At 35.4% G+C, this 27,380-nt stretch overlaps 1 protein-coding gene across 2 annotated transcripts in view; it reads left to right on the forward strand.

The window, feature by feature from the left end:
- TBCK (TBC1 domain containing kinase) overlaps positions 1-27,380 on the forward strand; it is a 167,968-nt gene that overhangs the window by 100,286 nt on the left and 40,302 nt on the right. For both annotated transcript variants that reach the window (XM_006096594.3, XM_023760455.1), the window contains 3 exons: positions 7,112-7,148; positions 8,126-8,287; positions 19,317-19,489. In XM_006096594.3, coding sequence (XP_006096656.1) covers positions 7,112-7,148; positions 8,126-8,287; positions 19,317-19,489 — 372 coding nt within the window. The remainder of the gene's footprint in view (positions 1-7,111; positions 7,149-8,125; positions 8,288-19,316; positions 19,490-27,380) is intronic.

Consider the following 27,380-nt stretch of genomic DNA (forward strand, 5'->3'; position numbering starts at 1 on the left):
TTATCTGACTGTATTTAGTTGGTAAGAGGTGTCTTGTTGCGTGTAGCATCTAGGGGCCCAGTGCATGAATTCATGCACCTTGAAAGGAACTGTGGGCCACAAGGCTGGGTGGGTAAAGGGGCAGGTCTCGGCCCATCCTCTGCACCCCTGCCAGGCCCTTCCCGCCACGTCCCCCAATCCCCTGTCTCCTGGCAGCCCCGCTTCCGCCACTCCCACATGTTGACGGCACAAAGCGATTAGGGCCAGCACCAGCAGCAGGTGCGAGTGGGGCTGGCACGGTCAGCAGGTGCAAGTGGCAGCTGCTGGCCCGATTGCCCTCAGAAGCAGGGGGAAGTGGAGAAGCCCTCAGGGGCGATCGGGGCCAGCAGCCACCACTTGCACCTGCTGACAGCGCCAAGCAAGCGGGGCTGGCACCAGCAGCAGGGGCGAGTGCTGGGCAGGACCATGGCATGCAAGAGCAAAGAATTTTCAGTAACCACCAGAGGCCCACCCTGATGACAGCGACCGATGCCACACCTTGATCTGGGCGCCCCCGCTCACCTGCTCCACCATCCCACTGCGGCCAACGCCTGCCATGCTCCGCGCTCTGCTGCCAATGCCCACCATGTTCCACGCATGCCCCCTGGTGGTCAGCACACATCATAGCAACCGGTTGTTCAGTTCAGTTGTTCCACCGTTCGGTCTATTTGCATATTAGCCTTTTATTACATAGGATATTTAAGAAATTAATTCAACTTGAATTATTACTTTTCAAATATCAAATATGCTTCATTTTACTTTTTTTATTATTTATTGATGAGAGAGAGAAACATGGATTTGTTCCACTTATGTATGCATTCATTGATTGATTCTTGTATATGCCCTGATTGGGGATCAAACCCTCAACCTTGGTGTATTGGGATGACACTCTAACTAATAACCAATTGACCTACCCAGCCAGAACCTCATTTCTCTTACTTTTAATAATTCTTTTATAATTGTTGTCAAAATATAGGTATATAATTTAAAATTTCAAGTTTGTTTTTTTCAATACTTTTGACTACTTAACATAAAGGATTTATTAACACATTGCCTACCGCTCAGGAGTTTTCTCGTGTTTCGCGCACCATCTGTTAAGGACTGCTCACGAGGGTTCTCGTTTTTCATGCGCCATCTGTTATGGACCTTAGATGTCAACACACTGTCTTGCCCACTGTGGGGCGTGGTTACAGTGTTTTGGCCAGGTTCAAGCCTCCGACTAATGAAAGGACAGGGTCCTCTCACTGCCACGTGCAAGTCCCAGCTGGAGGGCAGGGCCCTCCCAGCACAATCATAGCCTATGGCTGTGGTTGTAAGCTTGAACCTATGGTCCGAACACATGGCCCCACGTGCTTTTGTACACCCAAAAGGTTGTCAGGTGATATGAAGCAGCATGAACCTACGTGTATTCCAGCGAGTGGAAAGAAAACATTTCCTACGAGAGCCTGCAGAGTTTGTGCCGCCCATGGAAAAAGGAGCGGATCTAGATACTTATGTAAATTTTGTTTGGTCCCTCTTCATAGAGGAAAATGTTTTACGCAGTACCATACGTTTAAAAGTACTAGGAACTTTAATTGTTTAATTGTTTTGTAAATAAAAATGTTATAATTATTGAAAAACAACACCTAAAGTGCATTATGATCTGTAGTTATGATGATTTAAATAACATGCAGTTTGCCCAAAAACGTGCGGTCCCTGGCGTATGTCTTAGAGATTTCTATACGGTACGCAATTGTGTTAAAATGTGTTTCCCAAGGGAGGATTTGCTGATTTTCTCTTTATTTGATACTTATTGAAAATTCCTTTAAGAAAATGTATAATTTCAAGATTATTTGGAACCTTTAATCTACCCCTTTTGTTATCTTTATTATATATTTCATTCCTTCTTTCAACAAATATTTGAGTGTCTATTATTTATGTCCAGGCATTTCCCTAGACCCCAGGTACATCAGTGAAAAAAACAGACATAATCTCTACCCTCATAACCTAGTGGGTTCAGACAATAAAGAAGATAAATATACTGTGATATGTTAGATAGTGGTAAGTTTAAAGAGAGGTGGGGATAAACTAAAACAGAGACATGGATGTTAGTACTCACATGGAGGAATTGAATTTTAAGTATGGTAGCCTAGGAAAATCTCACAGAAAAGGTGACTTTTGAATAAATGCCTTAGGGAACTGAAGAAAAGAGTAGTTCATGCAGAAGCAGCAGCAAGTGCTACAGCCCTGGCATGGAAGCATGCCAGGGACATGGAAGGAGCAGCCAGGAGACTGTGTGAGTGGAGCCCAGTGAACGAGGAGGTGAGGTCAAAGATGTAATTGGAGGGCCAGATTACATAGAGTCTTATAGGTCAGAGTTAGGACTTTTGCTTTTATTGTCAGTGGCAGAAAGCCACTGGACACCATTGAGCAGAGGAGTGGCATGTTCTGATCTAAACACTTTAATCAGGTCATTGAGGCTGCTATGGTCAGAGAAGCCTAAGGAGAGCAAGGATGGAATCTAGAGGACTGCTTATGGGCTAATGTCAGTAATCTAAGCAAGAGATGATAGTGGCTTAAATCAGGAAATTGGGAGTCAGGGTGATAGGAACTTTTCATATTCTGGATATATTTTGAAGGTAGAGCCCACATAACTGCTGATGACAAATGTACAATGTAGGAGAAAGAAGAGTCAAGAATGATTCCAGAATTTTTTTGCCTGAGCAATTGGAAGAATAAAGTTGCTTTTACCTGAGATTTATAAGACTGTATTTGAAGGCACAGATTATGGAAAAAGTGCACGGAGCTTAGTTTGGGATATGATCTGTTCTGTTAGACATACAAATAGAGATGTCAAGTAGGCATTTGGACACATGAATTTGTAGTTCAGGGGAGAAATTGGGATGGAGCTATTAAAACGGGAGTTCTCACACTGTATGTAATCATTTGGAGAAAAAGAGAAAAGGTCCAAGCACTGAACATGGGCACACCAATATTTGTCAGGGAGATGAAGAGGAGCCAACAAACGAGATGGAGAAGAAGCAGTCAGGTAAGAAGAAAACTGAAAACTAGATGAATGTAATGTCTTGGAAGCAGACTTGGCGGCAGGGGAAGGGGGGGGCGGTTTGAAGAGATGAGGGTAGTCAACGTGTCAAACTGCTGAAACTGGCCATTAGATTTGGCTAATCTTTCATGTACAAAAGAGTAGTTTTGGTGGTGAGGTGGAGGCAAGAACATAATTGGAATGGACTGAGAGAATATTTAATGAGCAACTACTGCTCTTAATGAAGTGCAAGCACCTTTCAGGCTAGAATTATGTTTTGTTCACTGCTATATCCTATCAGTTAGTCAGAGAGTGTGAATTCTCCCTTACCCTGACTTTTGTTCTACATAGATCTTCAGCAAATTGCATAGGCCCGCTCACATTAGAGAGGACAATCTGTTTTACTCAGTCTACTGGCTCACATGTTAACTTTTTTCAGAAACACCCTCACAGACACACCGAGGATAATGTTTAGCTAAATATCTGGGCACCCAATGGCCCAGTCAGGTTGACATAAAATTAACCATCCCAGAACCATGTGATTATTGATGTTGCTTTCTTTAAATCCACCATTTGGCTATTTTTATTATTTGTTCATCAGTTCTTTATTCTCATTTTCCATTTTCTCTGCCTTCTTTGGATTAATTGGATTTTTTTCCTGTGATTCTGTTTATCTCCTTCGTTGGCATATTAGCTGTAACTCTTTGTTGTGTTTTCTTATTGGTTTCTTTAGGATTTACACAGTGGTCCTCAAACAGGGGCAGTTTTGCCTCCCCAGGGATTATTGGCAATGTCTGTAGACATTTTTGACAAAACCGCGCAAGTGCTACTGGCATCTAGTAGGTAGAGGCTGGGTTACTGCAAAAATCTTAAAATGCAAAGTACAATGACCCCACTCCTTGACTAGAAAGTTATCTAACCCAAAATGTGAATAGTGGTGAGGTTAAAAAATTCTAGTCTATATTATACTTCTTTAACTTACAACAGTCTGCTTTCAAGTAATATTACACCATTTCACATTTAGTGTAAATACAACAGTTGTCCTGGCATTTATGGTGTTGTCCTACATTTTATTTCTGCATATGTTATAAGCCCCACAATAAATTGATTTTGCTTTAAGGAGTCAATTATTTTTAAATATTTTTAAAATAAAAGTATTTTGTATTTAACCCCATATTTATAATTGCTGAATCTCTTCATTCTTCTATGTAGATCCAGATTTTTATCTCATATCATTTCTTTCTGCCTGAAGTACTCTTTCTTCAGCATTTCTAGTAGTGCAGAACTGCTGGTGATGAATTCTTTCCATTTATGTGTAGGAACCTTTATTTTACCTTTGTCTCTGAAATATTTTGCTGGGCATACAATTTGAAGTTGATAGGTTTTCAAGTCTTTAATACTTTAAAATTTTTGCTCCACTTCCATTTATTATGCACTGTTTTCAAAAACAATGAAAAACATTCTTCTTATTGATGTCTTTTTCCCTCTGGCTAAATTGTAAGGTTCTTTTCTTTACCACTGATTTTGAGAAATTTGAGTTTGAGACTTGCTGTAGTTTTATTCATGTTTCTTGTATTTCAGCTTTTTGAAATTTGAGATCGATTAGTGTATGTTTTCCCCCCATCAAATTCTAAAAATATTCAGCTATTATTTCCTCGAACATGCTTTTTGTTCCCTTTCCTGTCTTCTCTCCTTTGTAGTCTCCAAAGAGGCTCATTGGTGCACAGGATGTGTGTTTTTTTCCTCCTCTTTGTTTTATTGCTGTTCTATTGCTTTGTCTTCGAGTTCACTAATTTTTCTTCTGAGATGTCTGATCTGCTATTAATCCCATTCAGTGTATTTTTTTAAATCTCAAACATTATATTTTTCATCTCTAGAATTTTGACTTATTTCTTTTTTTGTACCTGCTATGTCTCTACTTACTATGTTCAATCATTCTTTAGTTCTTTGAATAAATGGAATACAGATATAAAAAGTATTTTAATGTTGTTGCTTACAATTGCATATATCTATAATAATAAAAGGGTAATATGCTAATTAGATCGGACATTTGATAGGTCGTCCTTCCAGATGAAGCCGTGGAGGCGGGGGCTGAGGCACAGGCAGTTAGGTGCAATCAGGCAGGCAGGCAGAGTGGTTAGGGGCTATCAGACAGGCAGGCAGGCAGGCGAGTGGTTAGGAGCCAGCAGTCCCGGATTGGGAGAGGGTGCAGGCTGGCTGAGGGACACTCCCTCCCCCACCCCCCCCCACCCCCCGCCGCTGCAGGAATTTCATGCACCAGGCCTCTAGTATATATTAGTGTGTGTGTATATATATACAGTTCTGTGTTCATTTTGATTAAATGATTTTGGTCCTCATTATAAAACATTTTTCCTGCTGCTTTGATTACTTTTTTTAGTCATTGTGAATTTTGCTTTGTTGGGTATTAGATATTTTTATATTATTGTAAATGTTCTTGAGCTTTATTTGGAGGTGCAGTTAAATAACATTTAAACAGTATGATTCTTTCCAGGCTTGCTTTTAAGGTTTATTAAGTGAGACCAGGGTAGCATAATTTGGGAGCATAATTTTCCCCATTACTAAGTCAGTACCCTGACACCTTGTATTACAGGGTTTTGTTGTTTTATTTTTTGTTTTTTTATCCTGGCTGGTGATAAACTGAACTATTCCTGGCTCTATGTGAGGCTGGCGAGTTTGCCCTCTGAGTCTTTCAAGTGGTTCCTTCCCTGCTTTGTGTAGTTTCCTCAAATGCATGCCCTCTTCAGTTTGTGGGGAAATGGGTTGTTAGCCAGTTGCTAAAGTAATTCAGAAAGACTCCTAATGGCAAACAATTGGCTTTGATCAGAAGGGTAGAGGGAAATGTAATTGATGTCATGTCCTTAAAGAAATAAAGTTGAATACTGGTGATGTAACTAATTTCTGACTTTTTTAAACTTAAATTATGCTGAAGAGCTTGAATTTTGTTATATTTTATAGTTTTCTATAATCCATACTGTTTACATTGAAGTCACACATCTTTGTACTCCTCAGTTCTCCCACTTGTGATGTTACTTTCAAGGATTCCTATCTGTTAACGTATAAAAATGACCTAGTGGAGAGCAATGGGCTTTATTTCACATACAGTACTTAGATATCAATGTAGTATGTCATTATATTTATGGTTCTTGACTGGCATTTTGGAAGCATAAATACTCAATTATGTGCAATACAAAGGCATATTGCAACTGTACTCGTAAATTCATAATTGGTAGGTGGTGAAATATTTATTTAAACTATATAGGTTGGATATAAATCTTTGTTTAATAGGGGCCTATATTGACACAGAAAGTAAAATTAGAGCTTTTTCAGATTTTTTTATAAATAATTATTGATTTTTGATACTTGCTATTGACAAAGAAGATTATACTCTACTTTTAGAATTAAGAATGATTTCTCACTTTTATAATCTCACAGAATTAATTGAAAGTGTGTGTTTATGTATTTATTTTTATTCCTAGACAATAAACTTAGGAAAATAAATTTGCCACTCAGCTAAATGATCAAATTATTTCATTCCTAGATCTTATTACTTTTAGTCTGTTATGAAGCTTCCTATTAATTTAGAAAGTTGTAACAGAAAGAATATGCTTTATAACACCTTTTTATGAGACATTTTGGGTATTTATTAAATATCTCATCGATTCTCAAAAATAGTAAAGGTAACTCAACACTAATGAGGACCACTTAAGTCTCAGGAATATTTTTGTACTACCTGAAAAATACACCCCTGCAATTAGCATTCTAGTGTTCTGTTTAGATTAGACATGGTCTTGAATGTATCTTTTGATGAAATGAAGGCATTCTGTTGAATAATTTTTAGCATAAGGGCTATATGCAGCATTTGTAATAGATACTATTATTTAATAGAATATACATGATAATAATTACAATTATCTACATTCTGTTTTATTTTAATTAATGTAGTAAACCAATATATAGAACTTTCTTTACCATTCAGTTTATTAGTAATCATTCCAATTATCTCTTCTTTATCCATCTGTCCCCATTACCCCTTTTTTTTCCCACTTACAGCTCTACGCCATCCCTTGGTTTCTCACCATGTTTACTCGTAAGTATCATTTTCCCTTTCCTTTTGCTATTATGTTAGCTAAAGGATAACTCTATTCTTCTCCAGTATATTTACAGTAGTATCAGCAGATTTAATTACATAGTCATTCATATGTATTTCTAATGTAATAGAGTCTGGTAGAAAAAAAATATGAATTGTTCTGACTGCTGAATATAAAAACAAGTATTGTATTGATTGAAAACCTGTTTTACATATTGTGACATTCATAAAATTTATTCCTTCTATTGAAAAAGAAATTAATATTAACTATAGGATTTACATAAAGTTTTGGAAGGCAACTTTTAACCACATTAGGCTTAAGTTTTTACAGATTCTCTAATAATAAATTCTTTTATTTCCTAAACTAGAATTCCTTTAGAAATTAAACAACTTATGTGAGAGTGTGATACTTTTACCAATTACAAATATTAATACAGTGATCATTCTGCTTAAATATACACACATGTTAAGTGAAATACAATATTTGAAGTAAATCTGTATGCATTGGCCTGGAAAATATCTACAGTATTATTAAATGAAAAAAAATTGTGAAAAATAGAAAATTGCTAATTGGATTTTTTTATGTGAATTTAATAAAGAAAGTATTTAGAGTGCATAGTAGAAATGAAATTATATTAAAGTTCAGCTGGTGAATAAACTTATGAGAATAATATAATTATCTGGAAAATTCTAGGAAGAAATATGTTGTCTGGGACAACTACACCAACATTTATAATGAAGGTTAGAAAATGTCATGTGTTTGACCAATCTGATTATCAATATTTTAAGATTCCTTAGGAAGCAGTCCATTTACAAAGCCAAATAAACATTTTATAAAACAATTCGATAGTACATGTTCTTAATAGTTTTAACCATAAGGTAATGGTCATATGTCTAGTTAAGCAGCTTGTTATTGTTTTAATTTTTATTTTGTTTTTTTATTGTAATTAATTTATTTATATTTTGTCACTTTACAGATGTATTTCCACTGCACAAAATTTTTCACCTCTGGGATACCTTGCTACTTGGAAATTCCTCTTTCCCATTCTGTATCGGAGTAGCAATTCTTCAGCAACTGCGGGACCGGCTTTTGGCCAATGGCTTTAATGAGTGCATTCTTCTCTTCTCTGATTTACCAGGTATGGATAGAAATAAATAGAATCACTAAATGAAATTTAATTATAAGATAACGAGACATTCTTATACCAATTTGCACAAATCATCACTTAAGCCCTCAGAAGCTCTTCTGCTTGAGCCTCGTCCCTCTGTAAGTCTCTCCCTTGAATACTGCCTCTTCTACCGGCCCAGCATTGTAGATACATTCTAGCTCACTCTGGTTTACTTTCATGTCGGTTGTCATCAAAAGGGTACAAGAGCCAAGGGTAATACCCTATTTTCCTTTTTGCTTAGGACAGACCTGTTTGACTTCAGCTGGTAGAGAGTAAATAAAGGCCACTTGGGAAGGTGTTTGAGAATCTCTATGTATACAGAGATGTAAATCATTTGAAACTTGCTTTCTCCTATTGATAGCTTCTTGCTAACAATTTGACAGATTTAGAAAAGGAAACAATGTCCTCTTGGGAGGGCCAACCACACTCTAGGGCAGTGGTTCTCAACCTTCCTAATGCTGCAGCCCTTTAATACAGTTCCTCATGTTGTGGTGACCCCCAACCATAAAATTATTTTCGTTGCTACTTCATAACTGTAATTTTGCTACTGTTATGAATCGTAATGTAAATATCTGATATGCAGGATGTATTTAGGCGACCCCTGTGAAAGGGTCGTTCGACCGCCATAGGGGTCGCGACCCACAGGTTGAGAACCGCTGCTCTAGGGAAACTCCACGTCCCATAATGCAGGGTAGTAAGTTAAAGCTATATATTGTGTTTAAGTGAGGAGTTTATAAATTTAGGAGTTGAATGCTTAAGTGTAAAAATGGTTGAAAAGATGAAAGTAACATGGTTACCTAGGATATAACAATCTGTGGAAGAAAAACTAAACCAAAATGTATTTCAGGTAGAATTCTACTTTATTCAAACAACATTTTATTGGCTCCAGTCCTTCTGCTGAATTTATTGCTGATCTCTGTATTTTCAGGCAGGCACAGTGACTGCTGATAATAAACACTTAAAATTACTCAAGAGATAAATTTGCCTAAAAACCAAAGAACAAAAGAAAAGCACATTAAGGTTATATATTTATTAATTACTCTCAGGAGAAATAATAAACCTGCTGCCTTTCCTGATTTTTTTTTATTCTTTAATGCTTATTGCATTTCCTATTTATTTCTCCCTTCATTGTAGGCATTAAGCAGCAGAGATGATAGATGCTTAGTAAAATGTGCTAGTAATGGCATGCACATATCATGGATTTGAAAGGCTGAGTGAATTAAAGTAGGAGCCAATAACATATTCTGTCATCTTTTCCCCTTTGAACTACATTACCAAGATTGTGTTTTTAAAATATATCCATTCATTTATTCAACAAATATTCATCGATTTCCTACTAGGAATGTGTGTTTATAATAAGTGTATGTGTATGTAAGTCTATAATTTAATAATCTTATTTCTGGTTTATCTTTTTTTTTTTTTTACTGACCCAGAGAATTCATGCATAATTATTTAAAGGTGATCCAATGGTATCCTGTAACTGTGGCTGACACGTCTAACTTTGGTTATCTTAATTACATGTGGTATTACCTTCTAGTTCCAGTAAGTTACTTGCCTGGCTGGTGCATTAGTTCTTTAATTTTTCAGTGAGGGAATTCAGCTTCCCTCTCAGAATTGCTCTGTAGAATCAATAAGATTTGGAATCCAATGGAATGTTAGGTGTGTGGATGTATTCCTATACCCTAACTAAGGTACTGAATGGGGAGTAAGTTAGGAAATGGGTGAGTGGGCATGGCACTAGGAAAGATAATAAGTAAAGTTTTAGATATGTGCTTAAGATGTTTATGGGACCTAGATTGAGAAGCTGAGGCACTATTAGAGATTTTGAGTGACAAAATGACAAATATAATTTGAAGATTAGTCAGAGACTAAAATTTCCTCTAATATCCTTCTTTTTTGTCTCCCCTGTTATCTTTGGGTTTCCCTAGAGATTTCTTTTTAAATAAGTTCTTTCATTTGTATTACCCTTTATCAAACAGGAGCCCTATTGATATGTAGGTAAACTGTAGGGAAGGGGAAGTGTTTTGTAATCCTCTAATTAGGCCTCAGTCTTTTATCAAGCCTCTGTCTCTGGGTTGTGACCTTCTCAGGTGCTTCTTAGTGTCTGCCCTTTAGATGAGACAGGAAGGCTGGAGGGAGCCAGAGTTGGGTATTTCCCTTCCCCCAGGTCACTTAGGCTCTGGTAAAATGGTTCCCATGCATGCAGGCTTTGTTACCTTACGGAGAACAAGATGATCTGGACATATTTGTAAATGCCTCATTTTCCACTTTCTCTGGTGGAAGCAGAAGATGTTTTTTATGATCTTTATAATATTTAAAGCACTTTAAGATATATAGTTGATATATAGTTGTCTAGACATATATTAAGTTTGACATGTAGCTATTTCCTGTGCTGTTCATTCAATCTAATATTTTCTCCCTTTTAGATAGTGTTCCTCCATCTGTTCACTTTGATTATATTTTCCTTTAAATCCTTGAATGTATTTATAGTAGTTACTTTAAAGTCCTGTCTGCTATTTCCAATTCTGGATCATCATCTGGGTCTATTTCTGTCAACTTCTGTGTTTCTTCATTATAAGTCATATTTTTCTGCTTTGCATATCTAGTTATTGTTTATTATATAATGTATATTGATAAAGATACATTGCAAGGAGTCTAGGTTTTATCTTCTTTTAAAGACTGTTAAGTTTTGTTCTGCTAGATAATTAAATAACTGCTGGGTCCTTTTATTTATGTTAATTTGGTTTTAGTCTCTTTTAATTCTCTCTTAATTCATGAATGTGGCATGTCGAGGTTTTTAACTAAATACCCACGGTGATCAATGGGAAATCTCACTTACTGGACCAGACTCCAACATCTCTCAACAATTACTCATCTTTATGGTCCCTCAGCACTTACCATTCCTTAAGTATAGTAAGTCCAATTTTAGTTCAATTAAATTCAATAAACAGTAGGGTGGCTTTAATGGACCCGTTGGCATGGAGAAATATCATTTAGCCCTAAACCTAAGTTTGTACATTGCTAAGTCTCATGTAGTGAGTTCATTTCAGAAACTAAATTGTGAGTAGGAAATTTGGGCAAAGTCAATAATCTCTAGTTGTAACAACTCTGTATCACTTTTAGAGTTTACAAAGATTTTTAAATATTTTATCTTGTATAAATATCACAACTATGTTAATAAGTAGTTTATTTTATCTCCATTTTGCTCTTGAAGTGATCTTGTGGAATGCTCATTATTATGTAAGTTAGTAACTGGCATTTGGAGTCCAAGTGCAGTACTTTTCACTACACAAGATAACATATTATTTGTTTACAAAAGTAAGTTTTTGGAGGTCAGAACAATTCCATATGTACAGTTTCAAATGGTTCAAACTAGTAACTTCATCAGTTCAGTTCTGATTTCCTCAGAAACTCATTTTTAACTATGAAAATCGCAATAGCTGATAGTAGATAAAACCGTCAAGTAAAATACTAGCCATTTTTTCTTTCCACATGTGTGAGCTCTTTCTTAGTGAACAGCAAATACAATTCCCATTAAAAAAAAAAACACACATTTAACCTAGTTTAAATATAAAACATTACCTCCACAACTTCTCTTATTTATTTATTTTTTAATATATTTTATTGATTTTTTACAGAAAGGAAGGGAGAGTGATAGAGAGTTAGAAACATCCATGAGAGAGAAACATCGATCAGCTGCCTCCTGCACACCCCCTACTGGGGATGTGCCCGCAACCAAGGTACATGTTCTTGACCGGAATCGAACCTGGGACCCTTCAGTCCGCAGGTCGACGCTCTAGCCACTGAGCCAAACTGGTCAGAGCAACTTCTCTTATTTAAATAAGTCATGTATTCTAGTTGTGGTTTGGATATACAAAATGATTTATCTCCCATCCTTAGCAGTTCTCCTGGCTACTTATTCCCTAACTTCCTCACAGAAACAACCATGAGCTTGGTATCTCAAACAATAACTATACTACTGTTAACTACAGAAGAGAGCTGTAGAGTATGTAGCCTTTTCAGACTTTTTCCTTCATGTCTGCTCAGAGCTTTATCGATCATTAATATTTATTACTGAATAATATTACAAGTCCTTGGACTTTGAAAGGTAGAAAAGAATATTTTTTAAAAGATGATCTTTTTCTAAAGAGAAATTACCAAGAGCAAAATAGAAAATTAACCTATATTCTAAGTGTGTTTAAAACAAGAAGGCAGACTAACTGGAATCTAAGGCCTGATGCTTTTGTTGTGTTGTGTTGTGTTGTTGTTTTTTTATTTTAATTGAATTGCTAAAATTTTTCATGTGTTTTATATATCTGTAAGTTTATAAAACCTCAGGTTCCTACTATATGCTGGAATAATCTTATTTCTACTTCATAACATTCTCGGGAATTAAGTAATATCAACCCTAGGATTGAGAAAAGAGATGCAGAAAAATGAGTTGGCCAGAGTTATACAACTTGTAGTAATTGAGTTGAAATTCAAGCCCAGGTCATGCTGCCTCCCATGTTACTGCTCTTTACCTTATATCATTTGTTCTAATGCCAGAAAGCTGTATAACTCATAACCTAACTTTCCCAACCCTTTTGAACCAGATTCTTTAAATCTTGAAACTTTTCTAAGTAGGAATGACAAATTATACACATATGATTATCGCTCCTCTCCTCTGAAATATCACTGAAGTGACACTAAGAGAATGAAAAAAAAAAGATAATCCTAAGAACAACAAGAATGTAAGAAAAGTATGAGTAGACAAGAAATGTTACCAAATATTTGGAAGATAGAAAGCAATTCCACCAGACGTAACTCACTCAATAAACCAAAGAAAGCTGAACCCTTCCTGCAAAGGAGGATATCAGCAAGAGGCAAGCCAGTTCTTGATGCAAAGCACCAGCATCAGGAATTGAAAATGAATGGAAAATTGGACAGAAAACTAGAGAGAATCAATTGAATGTCTGCATAGAAATAGTTTCATTCCTCCCACCCCTACATATCTTTGCTCTCACCAAGAGTCTACTCCTGACACTCAGAAGAACTTAAAGATAGGAACTGATACAGATTATGTGCCCTGAAGCTTATGCAATGTGAGGAAGCAGCCTGTTTAAGATGATATTAATTACAATACAAAAGTGGGTCATTAAGAGGATGTTTCGACTGAGCAAAGTGATCATAACCAATTAATTACAAAACAGAAAAATAATATGTTTATGTATTAAATATCTGGCATACCTCTGTATTTTCTCTCTCTCTCTCTTTTTTTTTTTTGGCTTCATACTCTTCATATAACAATAATTGTGCTATATTTTCTTAGAGAAAATAGATATACCTTTCCACTGGCCAGGTTGGTTGAAATTTGTTTTTGTTTTGTTTTTTTGTTTTTAATATATTTTCATTAATTTCAGAGAGGAAGTATGAGGGAGAGAGAGATAGAAACATCAATGATTAGAGAGAATCATTGATTGGCTGCCTTCTGCATGAGCCCGCAACCTGGCAATGTGCCCTTGACTGGAATCAAACCCGGGACTGGGACCCTTCAGTCTGCAGGCCTACACTCTATCCACTGAGCCAAACCAGCTAGGGCATTTTTGTTTTTTGTTTGTTTGTTTTTGTTTTTGTTTGTTTGTTTGTTTTGTTTTTTGTTTTATTGATAGTTGGAATGCATAAGACATATAACAACACAGGTGTAGTCTCTGTTTCTTGTAATGCTACAGGTTGTTAACTATGAACACAAAAATGCTATTATGTAAAATTCCTATCAAAAAAGTAAAAAAATAAAGAAGTTAATGGTATACTTATAACTGTATCTGTAACATTATCAAGTATACTTTCAGAAAGAATGTATTTCTCTTTTGATCAGGCATTGCTGATTACCAGATTCTCTGCTTATAAGTTTGTATGTTTAATGTCTGAAAGACCTTCTCAGTTTGACTTTTGGGGTGTGTACATAGCAACTGTGTTTCTCCTACCCATAATCTGGTGCTGGAACACATTCTTCTTGTACTACAACCTCTGCTTCTGTATAGTGGGTAGTGGAAGTACTGCAGGAAGTCATTCCTAAAACTAACAATAACTTTATACTATCAAAAATAAACAAAGCAAAATACTAATGTGGTAAGGGTAGGTTTTAGTCAATAATATACTGTTGCAATAAGGAGGTGTTCACCTTCAATTGAACTCAACTTCAGTTTGTACAGAAGTGACTGGACATTTTAAAAGAAGAATGGAGGAATAGGGAGGTAAGTGACTAGAACTCAGAAGATTCAGCAAAGTGAAAAATTGAAAAATTTTGAAGGGGGACATTGGTTCATGGGAAGCCTGTCTGGGTTTGCTACTTGGCACTTTTGAAGTCAGATCTCCACCTTCTCAGAGACTAGGAGACAGGGACCCCCTCTTCAGGTGTTGGCTGGAACGAGCAGCCATGAGAGCAGTAGCAGCACTGCTAACCATTCCAGAAGCAGAGAAGAGTCCACTGATGAGTGAATTCCAGTCGCAGATCAGTTCCAACCCTGAGCTGGCAGCTATTTTTGAAAGTATCCAAAAAGATTCATCCTCTACTAACTTGGAATCAATGGACACTAGTTAGATGTTTGTTCAACATGGGGACCATGACATTGACCTTATGATGCACTGAATCGACAGGTTAATCATAAGACATGGAAAGAGAAGTATCTAAAAGCTTCAAAATGTTCCACTTTTTTTTCCTTCATGGAGACAGTTTGGCTTTCTTCCATTTTTGTTTTTGTAACATTTATTTCAGAAATATGTATTTCCATAACCCAGAGGTTGTAAAACCACTAATGTTTTAGTGGTTAGGGCAATATTGAAAATGGAAACTAAAAGTTAGGATTTATGGGATATGGAGATAGGGTCCAGGGTCTACTTGCCCTGTAATGTTTAGGATTAAAATGTTAAAATTTTGTGACAAAGGTCATCCTAGGGTTGTGGCCTGGAACTATTATAAACTATGTTAGTGTTTTGTTCAAGTCTTTCATAGGCCAAGGTGGAGGCATAGTCAAGAAAGGACATAGAGAAGCCTGGCTAGAGTTTGGTCAAGGAGAAAGTCTTTTTCAATACCCCAAAGTGATTATAAATCATAGAAATATATCACATAAAACCAAACTAAATGTATTCCTAACTTAGCTTATTCTTAATTATATCCACAGCCACTATAATGTTGCCCAACATAAGAGGAAGCATAATGGAGGGGGAATGGGTATAAATAAAGATGGCAGTCTTCACTGATTATGGTTTAGATATCTTTATTTTTGCAAAAACATGACCAAAGGTAACAGTAAATTTGGTGAGGTATTCTTTGGGGTAATAGAATCAGAGAGTCTTGAAACCAAGGAGTCAAGAGCATAGCATAGAGCAGGAATGAGGAATGTATAGTTTCAACCTGCAGGTCCATCCATGGTCAATTCCCAGAATGCTGGCAAGGATTCATTTAGGCAGATCACAGAATTGTTCTCTGGAGAGATGTCCCTAGAAGGAGAAATACCTTACTTAAAAGTCCTCTAACAAATAACTATGTCCCCAATTTACCCTATTGTGAATTCACCAGTCACCAAGCCCTGCCCACATACACAAAACTCCCAATATGATTTTTAGTGTTGTTCTTTTAAATATGCATTGTCAGAGATCACCAAAACTATAAGGAAAGCCTTCCACTAAATGACACAAATCAGCACAAACTGAATAAGGCATATCCTCAGAAACATAATTATGAGAAGACATTACAACCATGAAAAATCAGAATTTTTTTTAACTAACAAAGAAAATAAAATATTTATTGGTAATTAATAATGATTTGGAAATTCAATGACCTTTATAATAAAGGGCTGATGATAAAGTTTAGGAAATTAATCAGAAAAGTAGAACAAAAATACATACTGGAAGTAAAAGTAAAAGGCAAAATTATTAGAAATGCAATATGTTCAAGATTCTTCTAGTAGAAGAAGAGAGAACAGTGAAAAAGGAATTATCACAGACATCAAAATAGAATTTTTTCTGTAACTGAAGAATTATAAAAGGACCATTAAATGCCTAGCACAATGAAGTTGCATGCACTTAACATATATCATGACACCTCAGAACACCAGGGATCTTAAAAGTATACAGAAAAGAGGAAAATCACATACAAGTAACCTCAACTCATAATTGTATCAGACTTCTCACAAGAAAATGGAGCATTGCCTTTTATAACTCACGTTCAACTCTAGAAGACTATGCCTTGTCCAATAATTAGTCAAGGGCAGAATAACTATATTACGCACCCTTTCTTAAATGCTGCTGGAAAATATGTTCCACCAAAATGATGGAGTGAATTCAGAAGAAGTAGATAATATCTTAACAATATTAGGGTTCAAATATAGGGGAAAGCCAAAGGGAATTGGATAATTGTAAACAGATGCAGCAACGCTATTCACTGGCGCTAAGAAACAGTTCATAGCCATTAAAACTAGAGGACACGGCTTCAAGGCGAGATGTCTTTTACACCTATTCTCACCCAAGTGAAATATGACGTGTTTTATCACTCTAAAAATAGTTCAGTATTTCTGAGAGATAGGGAAGTAATGGATAAGGATAAAGAAACTGAGATTTAGAGACATTATTTCTGTCCGAGTCACAAAGTACTTCACAGAGCTTGGAATGAAACCTGGGGAACCATAATCCAGTGTACATGCTTTATTCACAATGCATTCTATCAAAATTACTATGCAAGATGCAAAACAGCAGTGTCCTAAAATGAGAGGTTACTTTTTAAGAATAATTGCATATTTAATGTACAGTTTACAAAGTACTATTGCATGATATTTTGGTTAAGTGAATGGAGAATGGGATATCTATCAGTACTAATAATCGGGGTGAAATTGGGAGGGTGGCACCAGTAAATACTGAAGATTCACTGTAAACTTTTTACAGTGTTGACAGGGTGTTTTGGAGGCAGGTGCAAATGACTTTTCCTTTGCCAGAGATTTAAGGACTGAACTACAACCTCTGACCTGAACCATTGACTTGGGCTTTTACTGAGTGGCAAACGTGTCAACTGATTTGAGCAGTGCAGATGTAAAACCTGTCATTGTCGTCTGAAATCCTTTCCCTTTAGAGATTACAGTGTTAAATGGCTTAACTTTTTTAAGATGACAGTTTTCTCTCTTTAGCTGCAAATTTTCATCTTATCCATATTAACTGGAAATTTTCTAAAATGAAGTGAACATATCTCTGCTTAAATGGAATAGCGAAACTTATTTCAAACTTTGATTTTTCATCTAGTTAATGTCTGTTCTTTCTCTAGAATATCAAGAGGATAATGTTATAGAGGTTTTTTGGGGGAAAAAACTTAACTTCATTAGCCATTGCTCAAATAGACCCATGTCTAAAAACATGTTAACTGTGGGGTTTTTAAAATATTATGTTAGGAATAGCATATGGAGTGATGAAATATGACCTCTTTGCGTAGCCCTGGAAGTAACCAACTCTGAAATTGGTAAACCTCACTAATCACAGATGCAGGAATGCTTAATTGAGTAACTGGTCTTCCCAGACCTGCTGGCCAATTCAAAATCCAAATGAATTGGAAAATAAAGTACGTCTTATAATCCTTTAACAGCTTCAGACATTTTCTACTTATAATAACACACTTAACATAGTAAGTCACTTAGCTTGCTTATGTCTTAGTTTCTTCATCTTCAACAGAAGTTAGGAAGGTTACAATACCTGTCTACTAGAATCATTGTAAGAATTAAATGAGCTAAGTGAAAGAATACAATGCCTGGCACATAACAGATGCTCAGTAAGTGTGCAATTCCCCCCTCTCCTCCAAGGATTTCCCACCTTACAAACAGCAGACAACTCTAAATGCATGGCTCATGTACCATCAACAGAATTTACTTAAGTGGCTGTTTCCTTCTCCCCTTTATATACGTATGAGTTTCTCATTTCAAAAAGAGAAATTGGGAATTTATCTCTTTGTAATTTAAAACACATAGTCTGTTTTTCTACATTACCTATCTGAACTGACACACTTGGACTTTCGCAGAGGAATTGAGAATATCTGCCATTTACTGATGTTAGGAATACAGAAAGGGAAAAGCTCGTCCATGCTAAACTTCTTCATCCTGGTCAACTTGCTGAATTTCTCCTGCCCCTCTGTGATCTCTACGCTTTCCCTCTACAGGGCTGGTTTAATCTTCATCAGATAGTGACCTCCCAAAGAGCTGCAGTGCCATCATAACATACCAGCAAAATTTGACGTTGTAACAAGTTTGAAATATGTATTACTTCTTTCAAATATGCTTACATTTCAAATCTGAAAAAGAAAAGGAAATCTATGCAAATTTTTCTTTTAATCAAGTTCATTTAATCTTTATTTAAACCTTTCTGCATTTAACTCAAGATATTATTTTTAAAAGAAGAACTGAATTGAGATTTCAATAAATAATAAATAATAAATTTTTCCCTGATTATTTTATATCTCCTTTAATAATTGGAAATGTAACTTTTAGTACATTTTACTACAAGTCATAATGAATCAGCTTCTGAATCTTTTGCCTGCCCACTCCCAAATTCCTCAACCACTAATTTACTTTGGAAAAGTAAAACTATAATCAGAATAAATGAGGCAGATTCTTAAGTTAGACTATGTAATATCTATGATGTTTAATTAGTAATGTACTGAATTTAATTAATTATATACTGAAATATACATATATGTGTAAATGTATGTATATATGTTGATAATACCAAATAAAACACACATAGATATATATGCATGTATTGATGTATGTAAATTTATATGAATATGTATATTTATAATACAAAATGCCCCCTAACATTTCAGTCAAAAATATGCTAATTAATGCATACATTATTCTTTTGTTGAAATCTTTTCTAATTAATTATGATCCTAGCCATGTGTCAATATATGCAGTTAGGAAAGGTTGTGTGTGTTTTTTAATAAACATAGCAATCCAAATTTTTTTTCCAATTTTCCATCTAGAAATTGACATTGAACGTTGTGTACGAGAATCAATCAACCTGTTTTGTTGGACTCCTAAAAGTGCTACTTACAGACAGCATGCTCAACTTCCAAAGCCAACTTCAGATAACAGTGGAGTCAGAAGTTCAACACCTTATTTCTCGGAGTGTCCAGATACTCCAAAAACAGATCTGGTATGTATTTGAAGATTTATGAACTCTAAAAGATGTATGTTAAAGTTAATATACTGTAGTATCATTATTGCTCCTAATAATATCACTTAGGTCCTTTTAACATAGCTATTTTCTAATATTTGATTTTATTCATGCAACTATTTCAGAAAATTTTTGTGTCTATTTGGTTATGTGGTTAGGAAGATTGGTTTAACATATTCCTTCAAGTAACAAGTTTCACTTTTTTTCTATGCAATCATATCTGTGTATATATCAGTTTGTTTTATACTGAGAGAATTACGGAAAACAAAGAAAGAATATAAAAATAGAGGAAGACTGAGAGTTGTTAATAAAATAAGAATGTACACTTACTGATTGTTGATTGACAAAAGAAATAGAAACTTACTAAAAAAAATTACTTACTGTATTTATGAATTCTCACCTGGCGATATTTTCCATTGATTTTTAGAGAGAGTGGAAGGGAGGGGGAGAAACAGAGAAAGAAACAACTGACTGAATTTGATTTGCTAGTATTTCTGGTATTGAATTTTTTCATCTATGTTGATAGATGAGATAAACCTATAATTTTCTTTTCATCTTTCCTTGTCAGTCTTCGATCATAAATTATATTTCTTTCTTCTTTTTTTCTGCTGTGTAATCAATTTGTATAAAAGGAATTATCTGTTTCTTATAGAGTAAAACTTATCTTTAAAACTATCTTTTAATCAGAGAGATATTTGATTATTCTCCTGTCAATTTTTATGTTTATGAGATTTTTTAATATCCATTTAACTACCATGCTTACTTTATCAAAATCCTATTTTAAAGTACTTATTTTTCTAATTCTTATATTCTTAGAATTCTTTATACAAAATATTTTTTTTATTTTTTTACATTTTATCTGAAATTTTGTCCCCCTTTTTCCTCCTAATTTTGTTTATTTGACGTCTTCTTGGTATGATAGAAAGTAGATACAAAAAGATTATTTCATGCATGCCCTATGAAAGCATTTTCATTAAATTTAGGTTAATCAGAATTTAGATTTATATATTATGTAGTCTATGTTGGGTTATATACCAGCTTAAAAAAATAGCTTTTGTAAATTGAAACATAAACTGCATTCTGTAGCTAGTATAATGGAAGTTTGAAAACTTCTATGAGGAGAAAACTTCAGTTAACTTTAATTTATATATTCATCTATCATATTTATTCCCTGAAACAGACCATGGTAGTAGAAAAAGTATGAACTTTGAACTAGATGGACTTGGTGTTCAATTTCAGCCCTACTCCATTTTGGTTTTATACTCTTGAATCATTTATATGACCTCTCTATTTCCCTTTTTATAAAAGTGAGCATAATTATTATAATTCCTACCTTGCAGTATTGTTTTAAGAATGATATATGTAAAGCACTGGTAATAATCATCATTCCTTTTTTAGTAACTGAAGATTAAGTGTTTCAACTTTGAAAACTACCCAAGAATTTTATGACAATCTTTTGTATCTAAAGTATTTGTACAAAAGAAGAGATTTTCTGGTATTCTTCTATTTCCCTGCAGCTATGCTAGCTTTATTACTATCACTGCACATTTAGAAGTCACCATAAACAGTAAGGGGAGCAAGGGAGAGAGGCTGGCTCTCCAACAGGGAATCTTTCTGGCAGTTTTGCCTCAGTTTAATGTAAGATTTCACTGTGACCTTTGTGTCTTAGTTTTAACACTATTTTGATCTTGAAGCAACTATAGAATTGCCAAAAGAATTATTTTATCTAGTGCCAATATCTATCCAATTGACTTTTCCTTAAGTAGCTAAGAGTCTGCTTAACAATCCTACCACTGCTTATTAATCGAAATATCCTATCTAATAATAGACAAATATGGTAATTGACCATACCTTCGCTACGCCTCCCATTGGCTAATCAGTGAGATATGCAAATTAACCGCCAACAAAAATGGCGGTTAATTTGCATATGTAGGTGCAAAGCGAAGACTGAAGGCGGCTCCGGCCGGGGCAGCGAAGGCTTGAAGGCGGCTCCGGCCGGAGCAGCGAAGGCTGAAATGCAGCTCCGGCCGGAGCGAAGGCCTGGGTCCCGGGTTCCGGAGGAAAACCAGTGCCAGCAGCCAGGGGAAGGGAAGGCCTATTGCACGAATCTTTTCATGCAACAGGCCTCCAGTATATAAATAGAATGAAATGGATTTATTAAACTGAATATATTTTGGAAAAAGATTGTGGTCAACACTGGAACTATTTCATATGTTTCTTTGTTAAATTATAATCACCCTATTAATTTATTGAGGACTGGTATAAGTTATATGTACACTATAGATAAACAAGAATTATTTAGTTCTTGATTATGAACATTAGCCTGGAATGTTATTAAATAAAGTAAATTTTATTTTATTTATATAATGCTAACTGCTTGCAGATACTGTCATAAAGTAAGCAAAACGGTCATTGAATTATCCTCAGTTTACAGCTGTACTTTAAATGTGGATTAACTATGAATTTACTATAGATAAAACTTTAAAATACATTTGTATACTTTAGGTTAGAATAGCTTCTAAAAGTCTAATATAAGTGCCAGTCTACAGTTTTATATATATAGTAACACCACTGCCTTTTATAGTTTGAATAGTTTAAAAATAACACCACAGTGCATCATAATGTTCAGGACTCAGTTACATTATTTTATCTTTGAAGAAAGTATTTTTGCCCCCATTTTAGAGTTGAGGAAATTCAGAAGACTACTTAATGCAAGTTAAATTTTAAGTTGCCATTTTATCAGTAGTGTAAATGTTGTGTTACTCCCTTGTATTTATTGAAATGTATACATTAATATACATCACTGTAGTCATAGATTTTCAAGCAATTTTTTGTGATTTCTCCTATTTTCCTAATGCATATGTGCTTGCTATACTCATGCAATCACCTACATTCCTGCTATTAAATAAGTTGAAATGTTTTTACAATAAGGTAGAAGAGGAAACAGTTATGTTTTACTCATAGATTATGTAGAGATTAGAATGCAAATATGAAGGAGAGCTAAACACCATTTCCCGAAGTTATTCAGAGCAGTAGATGATTCAGGAACAAAAAGTTTAGCCTTGCATCTATTTTCTTTATTGTTTATATTGTAATATCAGTATCTAATGATCTCTCCATAAGCAATCTGAAACTTTAGAGCAAGAGTTAATACAATTTTAGTTAAAGATGAAGACTGGAAATCCTTGTAGCTAAATATAGTATTGGTCAGATCTATACAAGGTAAGTAAAATGAAGAAGTTTGATAGAAAGCAGTATCTCTTAAAATTTGTATATGCTATAATGTGTATAATGTATTCTTAGCACCCACACTCAGACCAAAAGTAAGCCAAAAAAAAGCCAGCATAAGAAAATAAGGGGTAGTGGAATTCAGTGGTAAGATATAAAAAGAACTGCCAAAACCGGTTTGGCTCAGTGGATAGAGCGTCGGCCTGCGGACTGAAAGGTCCCAGGTTCGATTCCGGTCAAGGGCATGTACCTGGGTTGCGGGCACATCCCCAGTAGGAGATGTGCAGGAGGCAGCTGATCGATGTTTCTCTCTCATCGATGTTTCTAACTCTCTATCTCTCTCCCTTTCTCTCTGTAAAAAAACTCAATAAAATATATTTAAAAAAAAAAGATATAAAAAGAACTTGATTTACTTGATTAAAATATGAATTTTTCTCTTGTAGTCCAACTTTAGACAAGAAAGACAAAAAAAATTTCTAGACTGACATCTTAAGGAATTTATTAAGAATTTTAAGCCCCATATCAAAAGTTATCTTTATAATTTAGACTACTATAACAATCAGCTGAGTGAGCTACATGGCAACTGTTATATAATTTTGTATTTAAAATATTTTTAAACTATAAAATTAATACCAAATAGCAAAAAAAAATTTGCATAATGTATTTTTTACATTTTAAATGACAACATAAACATATAAAAGATTATGCATATATAATTTCAACATTTAGTTATATGAATAATAATGGGAATTATATGAATACTAATTAGGTAAATAAACCATCTGAAATATAATCTAAAAATAATTTCTATTTGACTTTAGAATATATTTTATATACTCTGTACAGGTCTACTAATAAAATACAGATAGTCTTTACAGAATTTACTTTTTTAATAGTAGAAGAAAAGAAAGCATTGTTGAATACTTGATTGAAGAAGAAACAAACAGCAGCTGATTTCATTTCTCAGGGGCATTTTTTATTTATTTCACTTTACTACATATTCAAAGTACTGCTGAATTTATAACATATGAAAGAGAATTCAGGAAATAATTTGGAAATTTATGATCTTGAACATCTTTGACATAGAATGTCTGCCTTCTCTCAAATCTTCAGTGGAAGCAGACGATTTTCTTCATGGACAGCAATAGAAGGCAGTTGCTTTTTTTATCACAAAAAAGCAATCAAATTTTTAATTGGGAAAGGTTAAAGTTGCTGGTGTGTGCGAAGGCTAAATAGCCATCTTAGATGGTGATTAAAGAAAATTAAATTTATTAAGAAAAAGAGTATGGGAGATGGGGATACCCAAAGGGAAGGGGTCTTGGAGACAGGTTCAGGATTTAGCCAGGCATGAGCTGCCGCTGCCCATTGCTCCCCTGGTTGCAAATCGTGTGGGGTCTCTTGGAGGATTAGGGGATACGTGCTCATGGGGGAATGGCAAGGGCATCTCCTTGGAGGGAGAGCGAGCACTGGGTCCTTTGTCCTGGAAATCTTAGGGGAGGTTTAGGGGAGTGTCTTAATAGAATATTCATCATCTTTCCAGGTGTGCTCTTTCAGGGTCCTGGTCTCCACTGATTGGTTGGTACCAGGGCAGGGGGTCATTAGTCACTGCAGCTGGTCCTGAGGCAGCCATGGTGCCACTTGTCTGATTTTGCTGCTTTTCTGGGCCTGGAGATGAAATATAACTGAGGCCTAAATGTTATCATTAGGGAAGAAAAGGTCAGGGGTCTAAACCGTCTGACCAGTGATATGAAAGATCTGGGGTCCAAACTGCATAACCAGTGATTTGCTGGGGGAGGATGGGTTACCCTGCGGGTGAGGTTCTTGTTTTCCCACTTTTGCCCCTTGCTAGGCATCCAGAGTTTTCTACCCTGGTGAGTTTCTATACCTGCCCCATCATCCTTGCTCTGGGGTCTAACAGTATCACCTCGTAAAATTGTAGGGGGAAAAATTGCCAGCAATAAGGAGAGGTTTCTATAGTTTTAAACATAATAGTTGAATGCAGGATAAACTGGCAATCAATAAATTAGTTAACCAATAACTTAGGTTGACTCTGGTACTTCACTTTTTGTTTTGTTCTCTGTACAGGTGGCAACCATCTTCACTAATGAACTGTTGCTGGTTAAATGGGGCAAAGAATTTCTAGTTAAGTAAATAAAACACTAGGTTGAGAATTAGATGGGTCAGTGACATTTGTTATGTTGAAAATTAGCTTAGACTACAAGGGAATTGGGATGGCAAGAGGAATGGAAAAATCTCACTCAAGGGAACATTTAATGTGGGGGAGGTGCATACTCAGCATTAGATTAATAATTTTCTAACCTGGGGGAAAATTTTGTGATACAAGCTATGAAAGTTAATTTCTATTATATTCTCTGCTGATAGAGGTACAAAGGATGTATAGTGATTGTCAATTTGTAATAGAACTTCTGTCTGTCACCACCGAAGTCTCCCTAGGGTATATGGATAATCTGTGTAATTGTTAAAATCTTTGACCAGCATCTCCTTCCTGTCCTTTTACCGATCTACATTTTAAAAGAGCAAACTTCATCCTTTAGTTGTTCTTTGGCCTTTATTTTCCGTATGTCCATACATGAAGATGTGCACCAAAGTGAGAATGAAGTATGGTTGAGCCAAGCTGAGTGGTTTTTTTCTTTTTCTAATTCTGAGATTTACCAAAGCTCTGCTGTGTTCTTTTAAACATAAATATACCTGTCTATTCGGATACATCTTTAAACATTAAGTGGAATTATTGGAAGGGGAGTGGACATTATAACTTAATTCTGTGACTATTAGATTTGGGGAAAGGAGAGAAATTTTTAGAATTCTTCATGTGAGATGCCTGGCAGTGCCTTATCAACACCACTGAATTGTTGATGAATTAACTTCTTCTGGTTCCATCTCAACACTGGCTTTATTAGCAATAGAATTACATGTGTAATTTTCAGTTTCAAGTTTATAGACATACTAAAGAAAAAGCATGTCAGAGACATTAGGTCTTTAAACCCAATGGAATTGTGAATGTGGGTAGCTGTGTGTTTTCCAGAGGTTGTTTGTGTTATTAAATTTGCTATTTTCTGTTTGGTTACATAGACTTGTCAGATTTCGATTATTTTTGAGAGTACATAATATTATAACAGTGAAAGCTACTGCACTGTACTTTTGCTATAGTCTTCCATTTTTATTTTGAGATTCAAAACATCTTAGAATCATTTAGCAGTTATTACAGAATCAATGCAGTCCTTCAGTTCTTAAGTCCTCATAATACTACCACCTACATGTGGTGAAAAGATATTACTGTTGTTCTATTTGTATAATAATTATTGGGCAGAGGTTATGTTTAAGATATTGTTATCATTTGTATTCAGAAGTAATTTTCAAGTGATCATGGAGCTACACAGAAAATAAGAAGTGGAAATAAACAGACAATATTTTTCAGATCATTATTTAGTCAAATTGGAAATAGTCAAAATAAAAATATTTCGTATCACCTAGAAATTAAAAATAAACAAACCCCAAAATAAAATAAAGTAAAATATACACCATACCCTCTTTTTTAACTCTTCAGAAAAGGAAGATATTCTCATTTGAAAATTCCAAATGAAATTTCTATAATATCTAGAAAATAATATGAGAATCCTATACATCAGAACCTATGGGATACAGCAATATAGGTATTTCTCATCAATTTTATAATGCCTTACCCATACTAGATATTTATTGTCTTTATCAAGTTATGTTATTTCAACTAGCTTTTGAAAGATAGATAGGAGATCAGTAATTTTTTAATTTATCTTTATTGTTGTGAAAGTATTACAGATGTCTCCCTTTTTCTCCCATTGACCCCCTTCACCCTGCACCCCACCCCCAGGCCTTCACCACACTATTGTCTGTGTCCATGGGCTATGCATATATGCATGTAAGTTCCTCTGTTAATTTCTTCCCCCCAACCCCAACCCCGCCTTCCCTCTGAGATTCCTCAGTCCATGCTTTTATGTTTTTTGCATCTATTTTGTTCATCATTTTATTTTGTTCATTAGATCCCACATATGAGTGAGATCACGTGATACTTATCTTTCTCTGACTGGCTTATTTCACTTAGCATAATATCCTCCAGGTCCCTCTATGCTGTCTCAAAGGGAAAGAGATCCTTCTTTTTTTTACTGCTGCATAGTATTCCATGGTGTAAATGTACCATAGTTTTTTTATCCACTCATCTACTGATGGGCACTCAGGCTTTTTCCAGATCTTAGCTATTGTAAATTGTGCTGCTAAAAACATAGGGGTGCATACATTTTTCTGATTGGTGTTTTGGGTTTCTTAGGATACATTTCTAGAAGTGGGATCACTGGGTCAAATGGCCATTTCATTTATAACTAGTGGCCCGGTGCACAAAATTCGTACAAGGGGGTTGTCCCTCAGCCCGGGCTGCACACTCTCCAATCTGGGACCTCTCGGGGGATGTCCTACTGCTGGTTTAGGCCCAATCCCACAGGATCCACAGGGATCAGGCCTAAACCGGCAGTCGGACATCCCTCTCGCAATCCAGGACTGCTGGCTCCTAACCACTCACCTGCCTGCCTGCCCGATCACCCCTAACCACTCTGCCTGCCAGCCTGCTCGCCCCCAACTTCCCCCCCGCCTT

Source organism: Myotis lucifugus, unplaced genomic scaffold (genome assembly GCF_000147115.1).
Source record: "Myotis lucifugus unplaced genomic scaffold, Myoluc2.0 scaffold_182, whole genome shotgun sequence".
Taxonomy (NCBI): Eukaryota; Metazoa; Chordata; class Mammalia; order Chiroptera; family Vespertilionidae; genus Myotis; species Myotis lucifugus.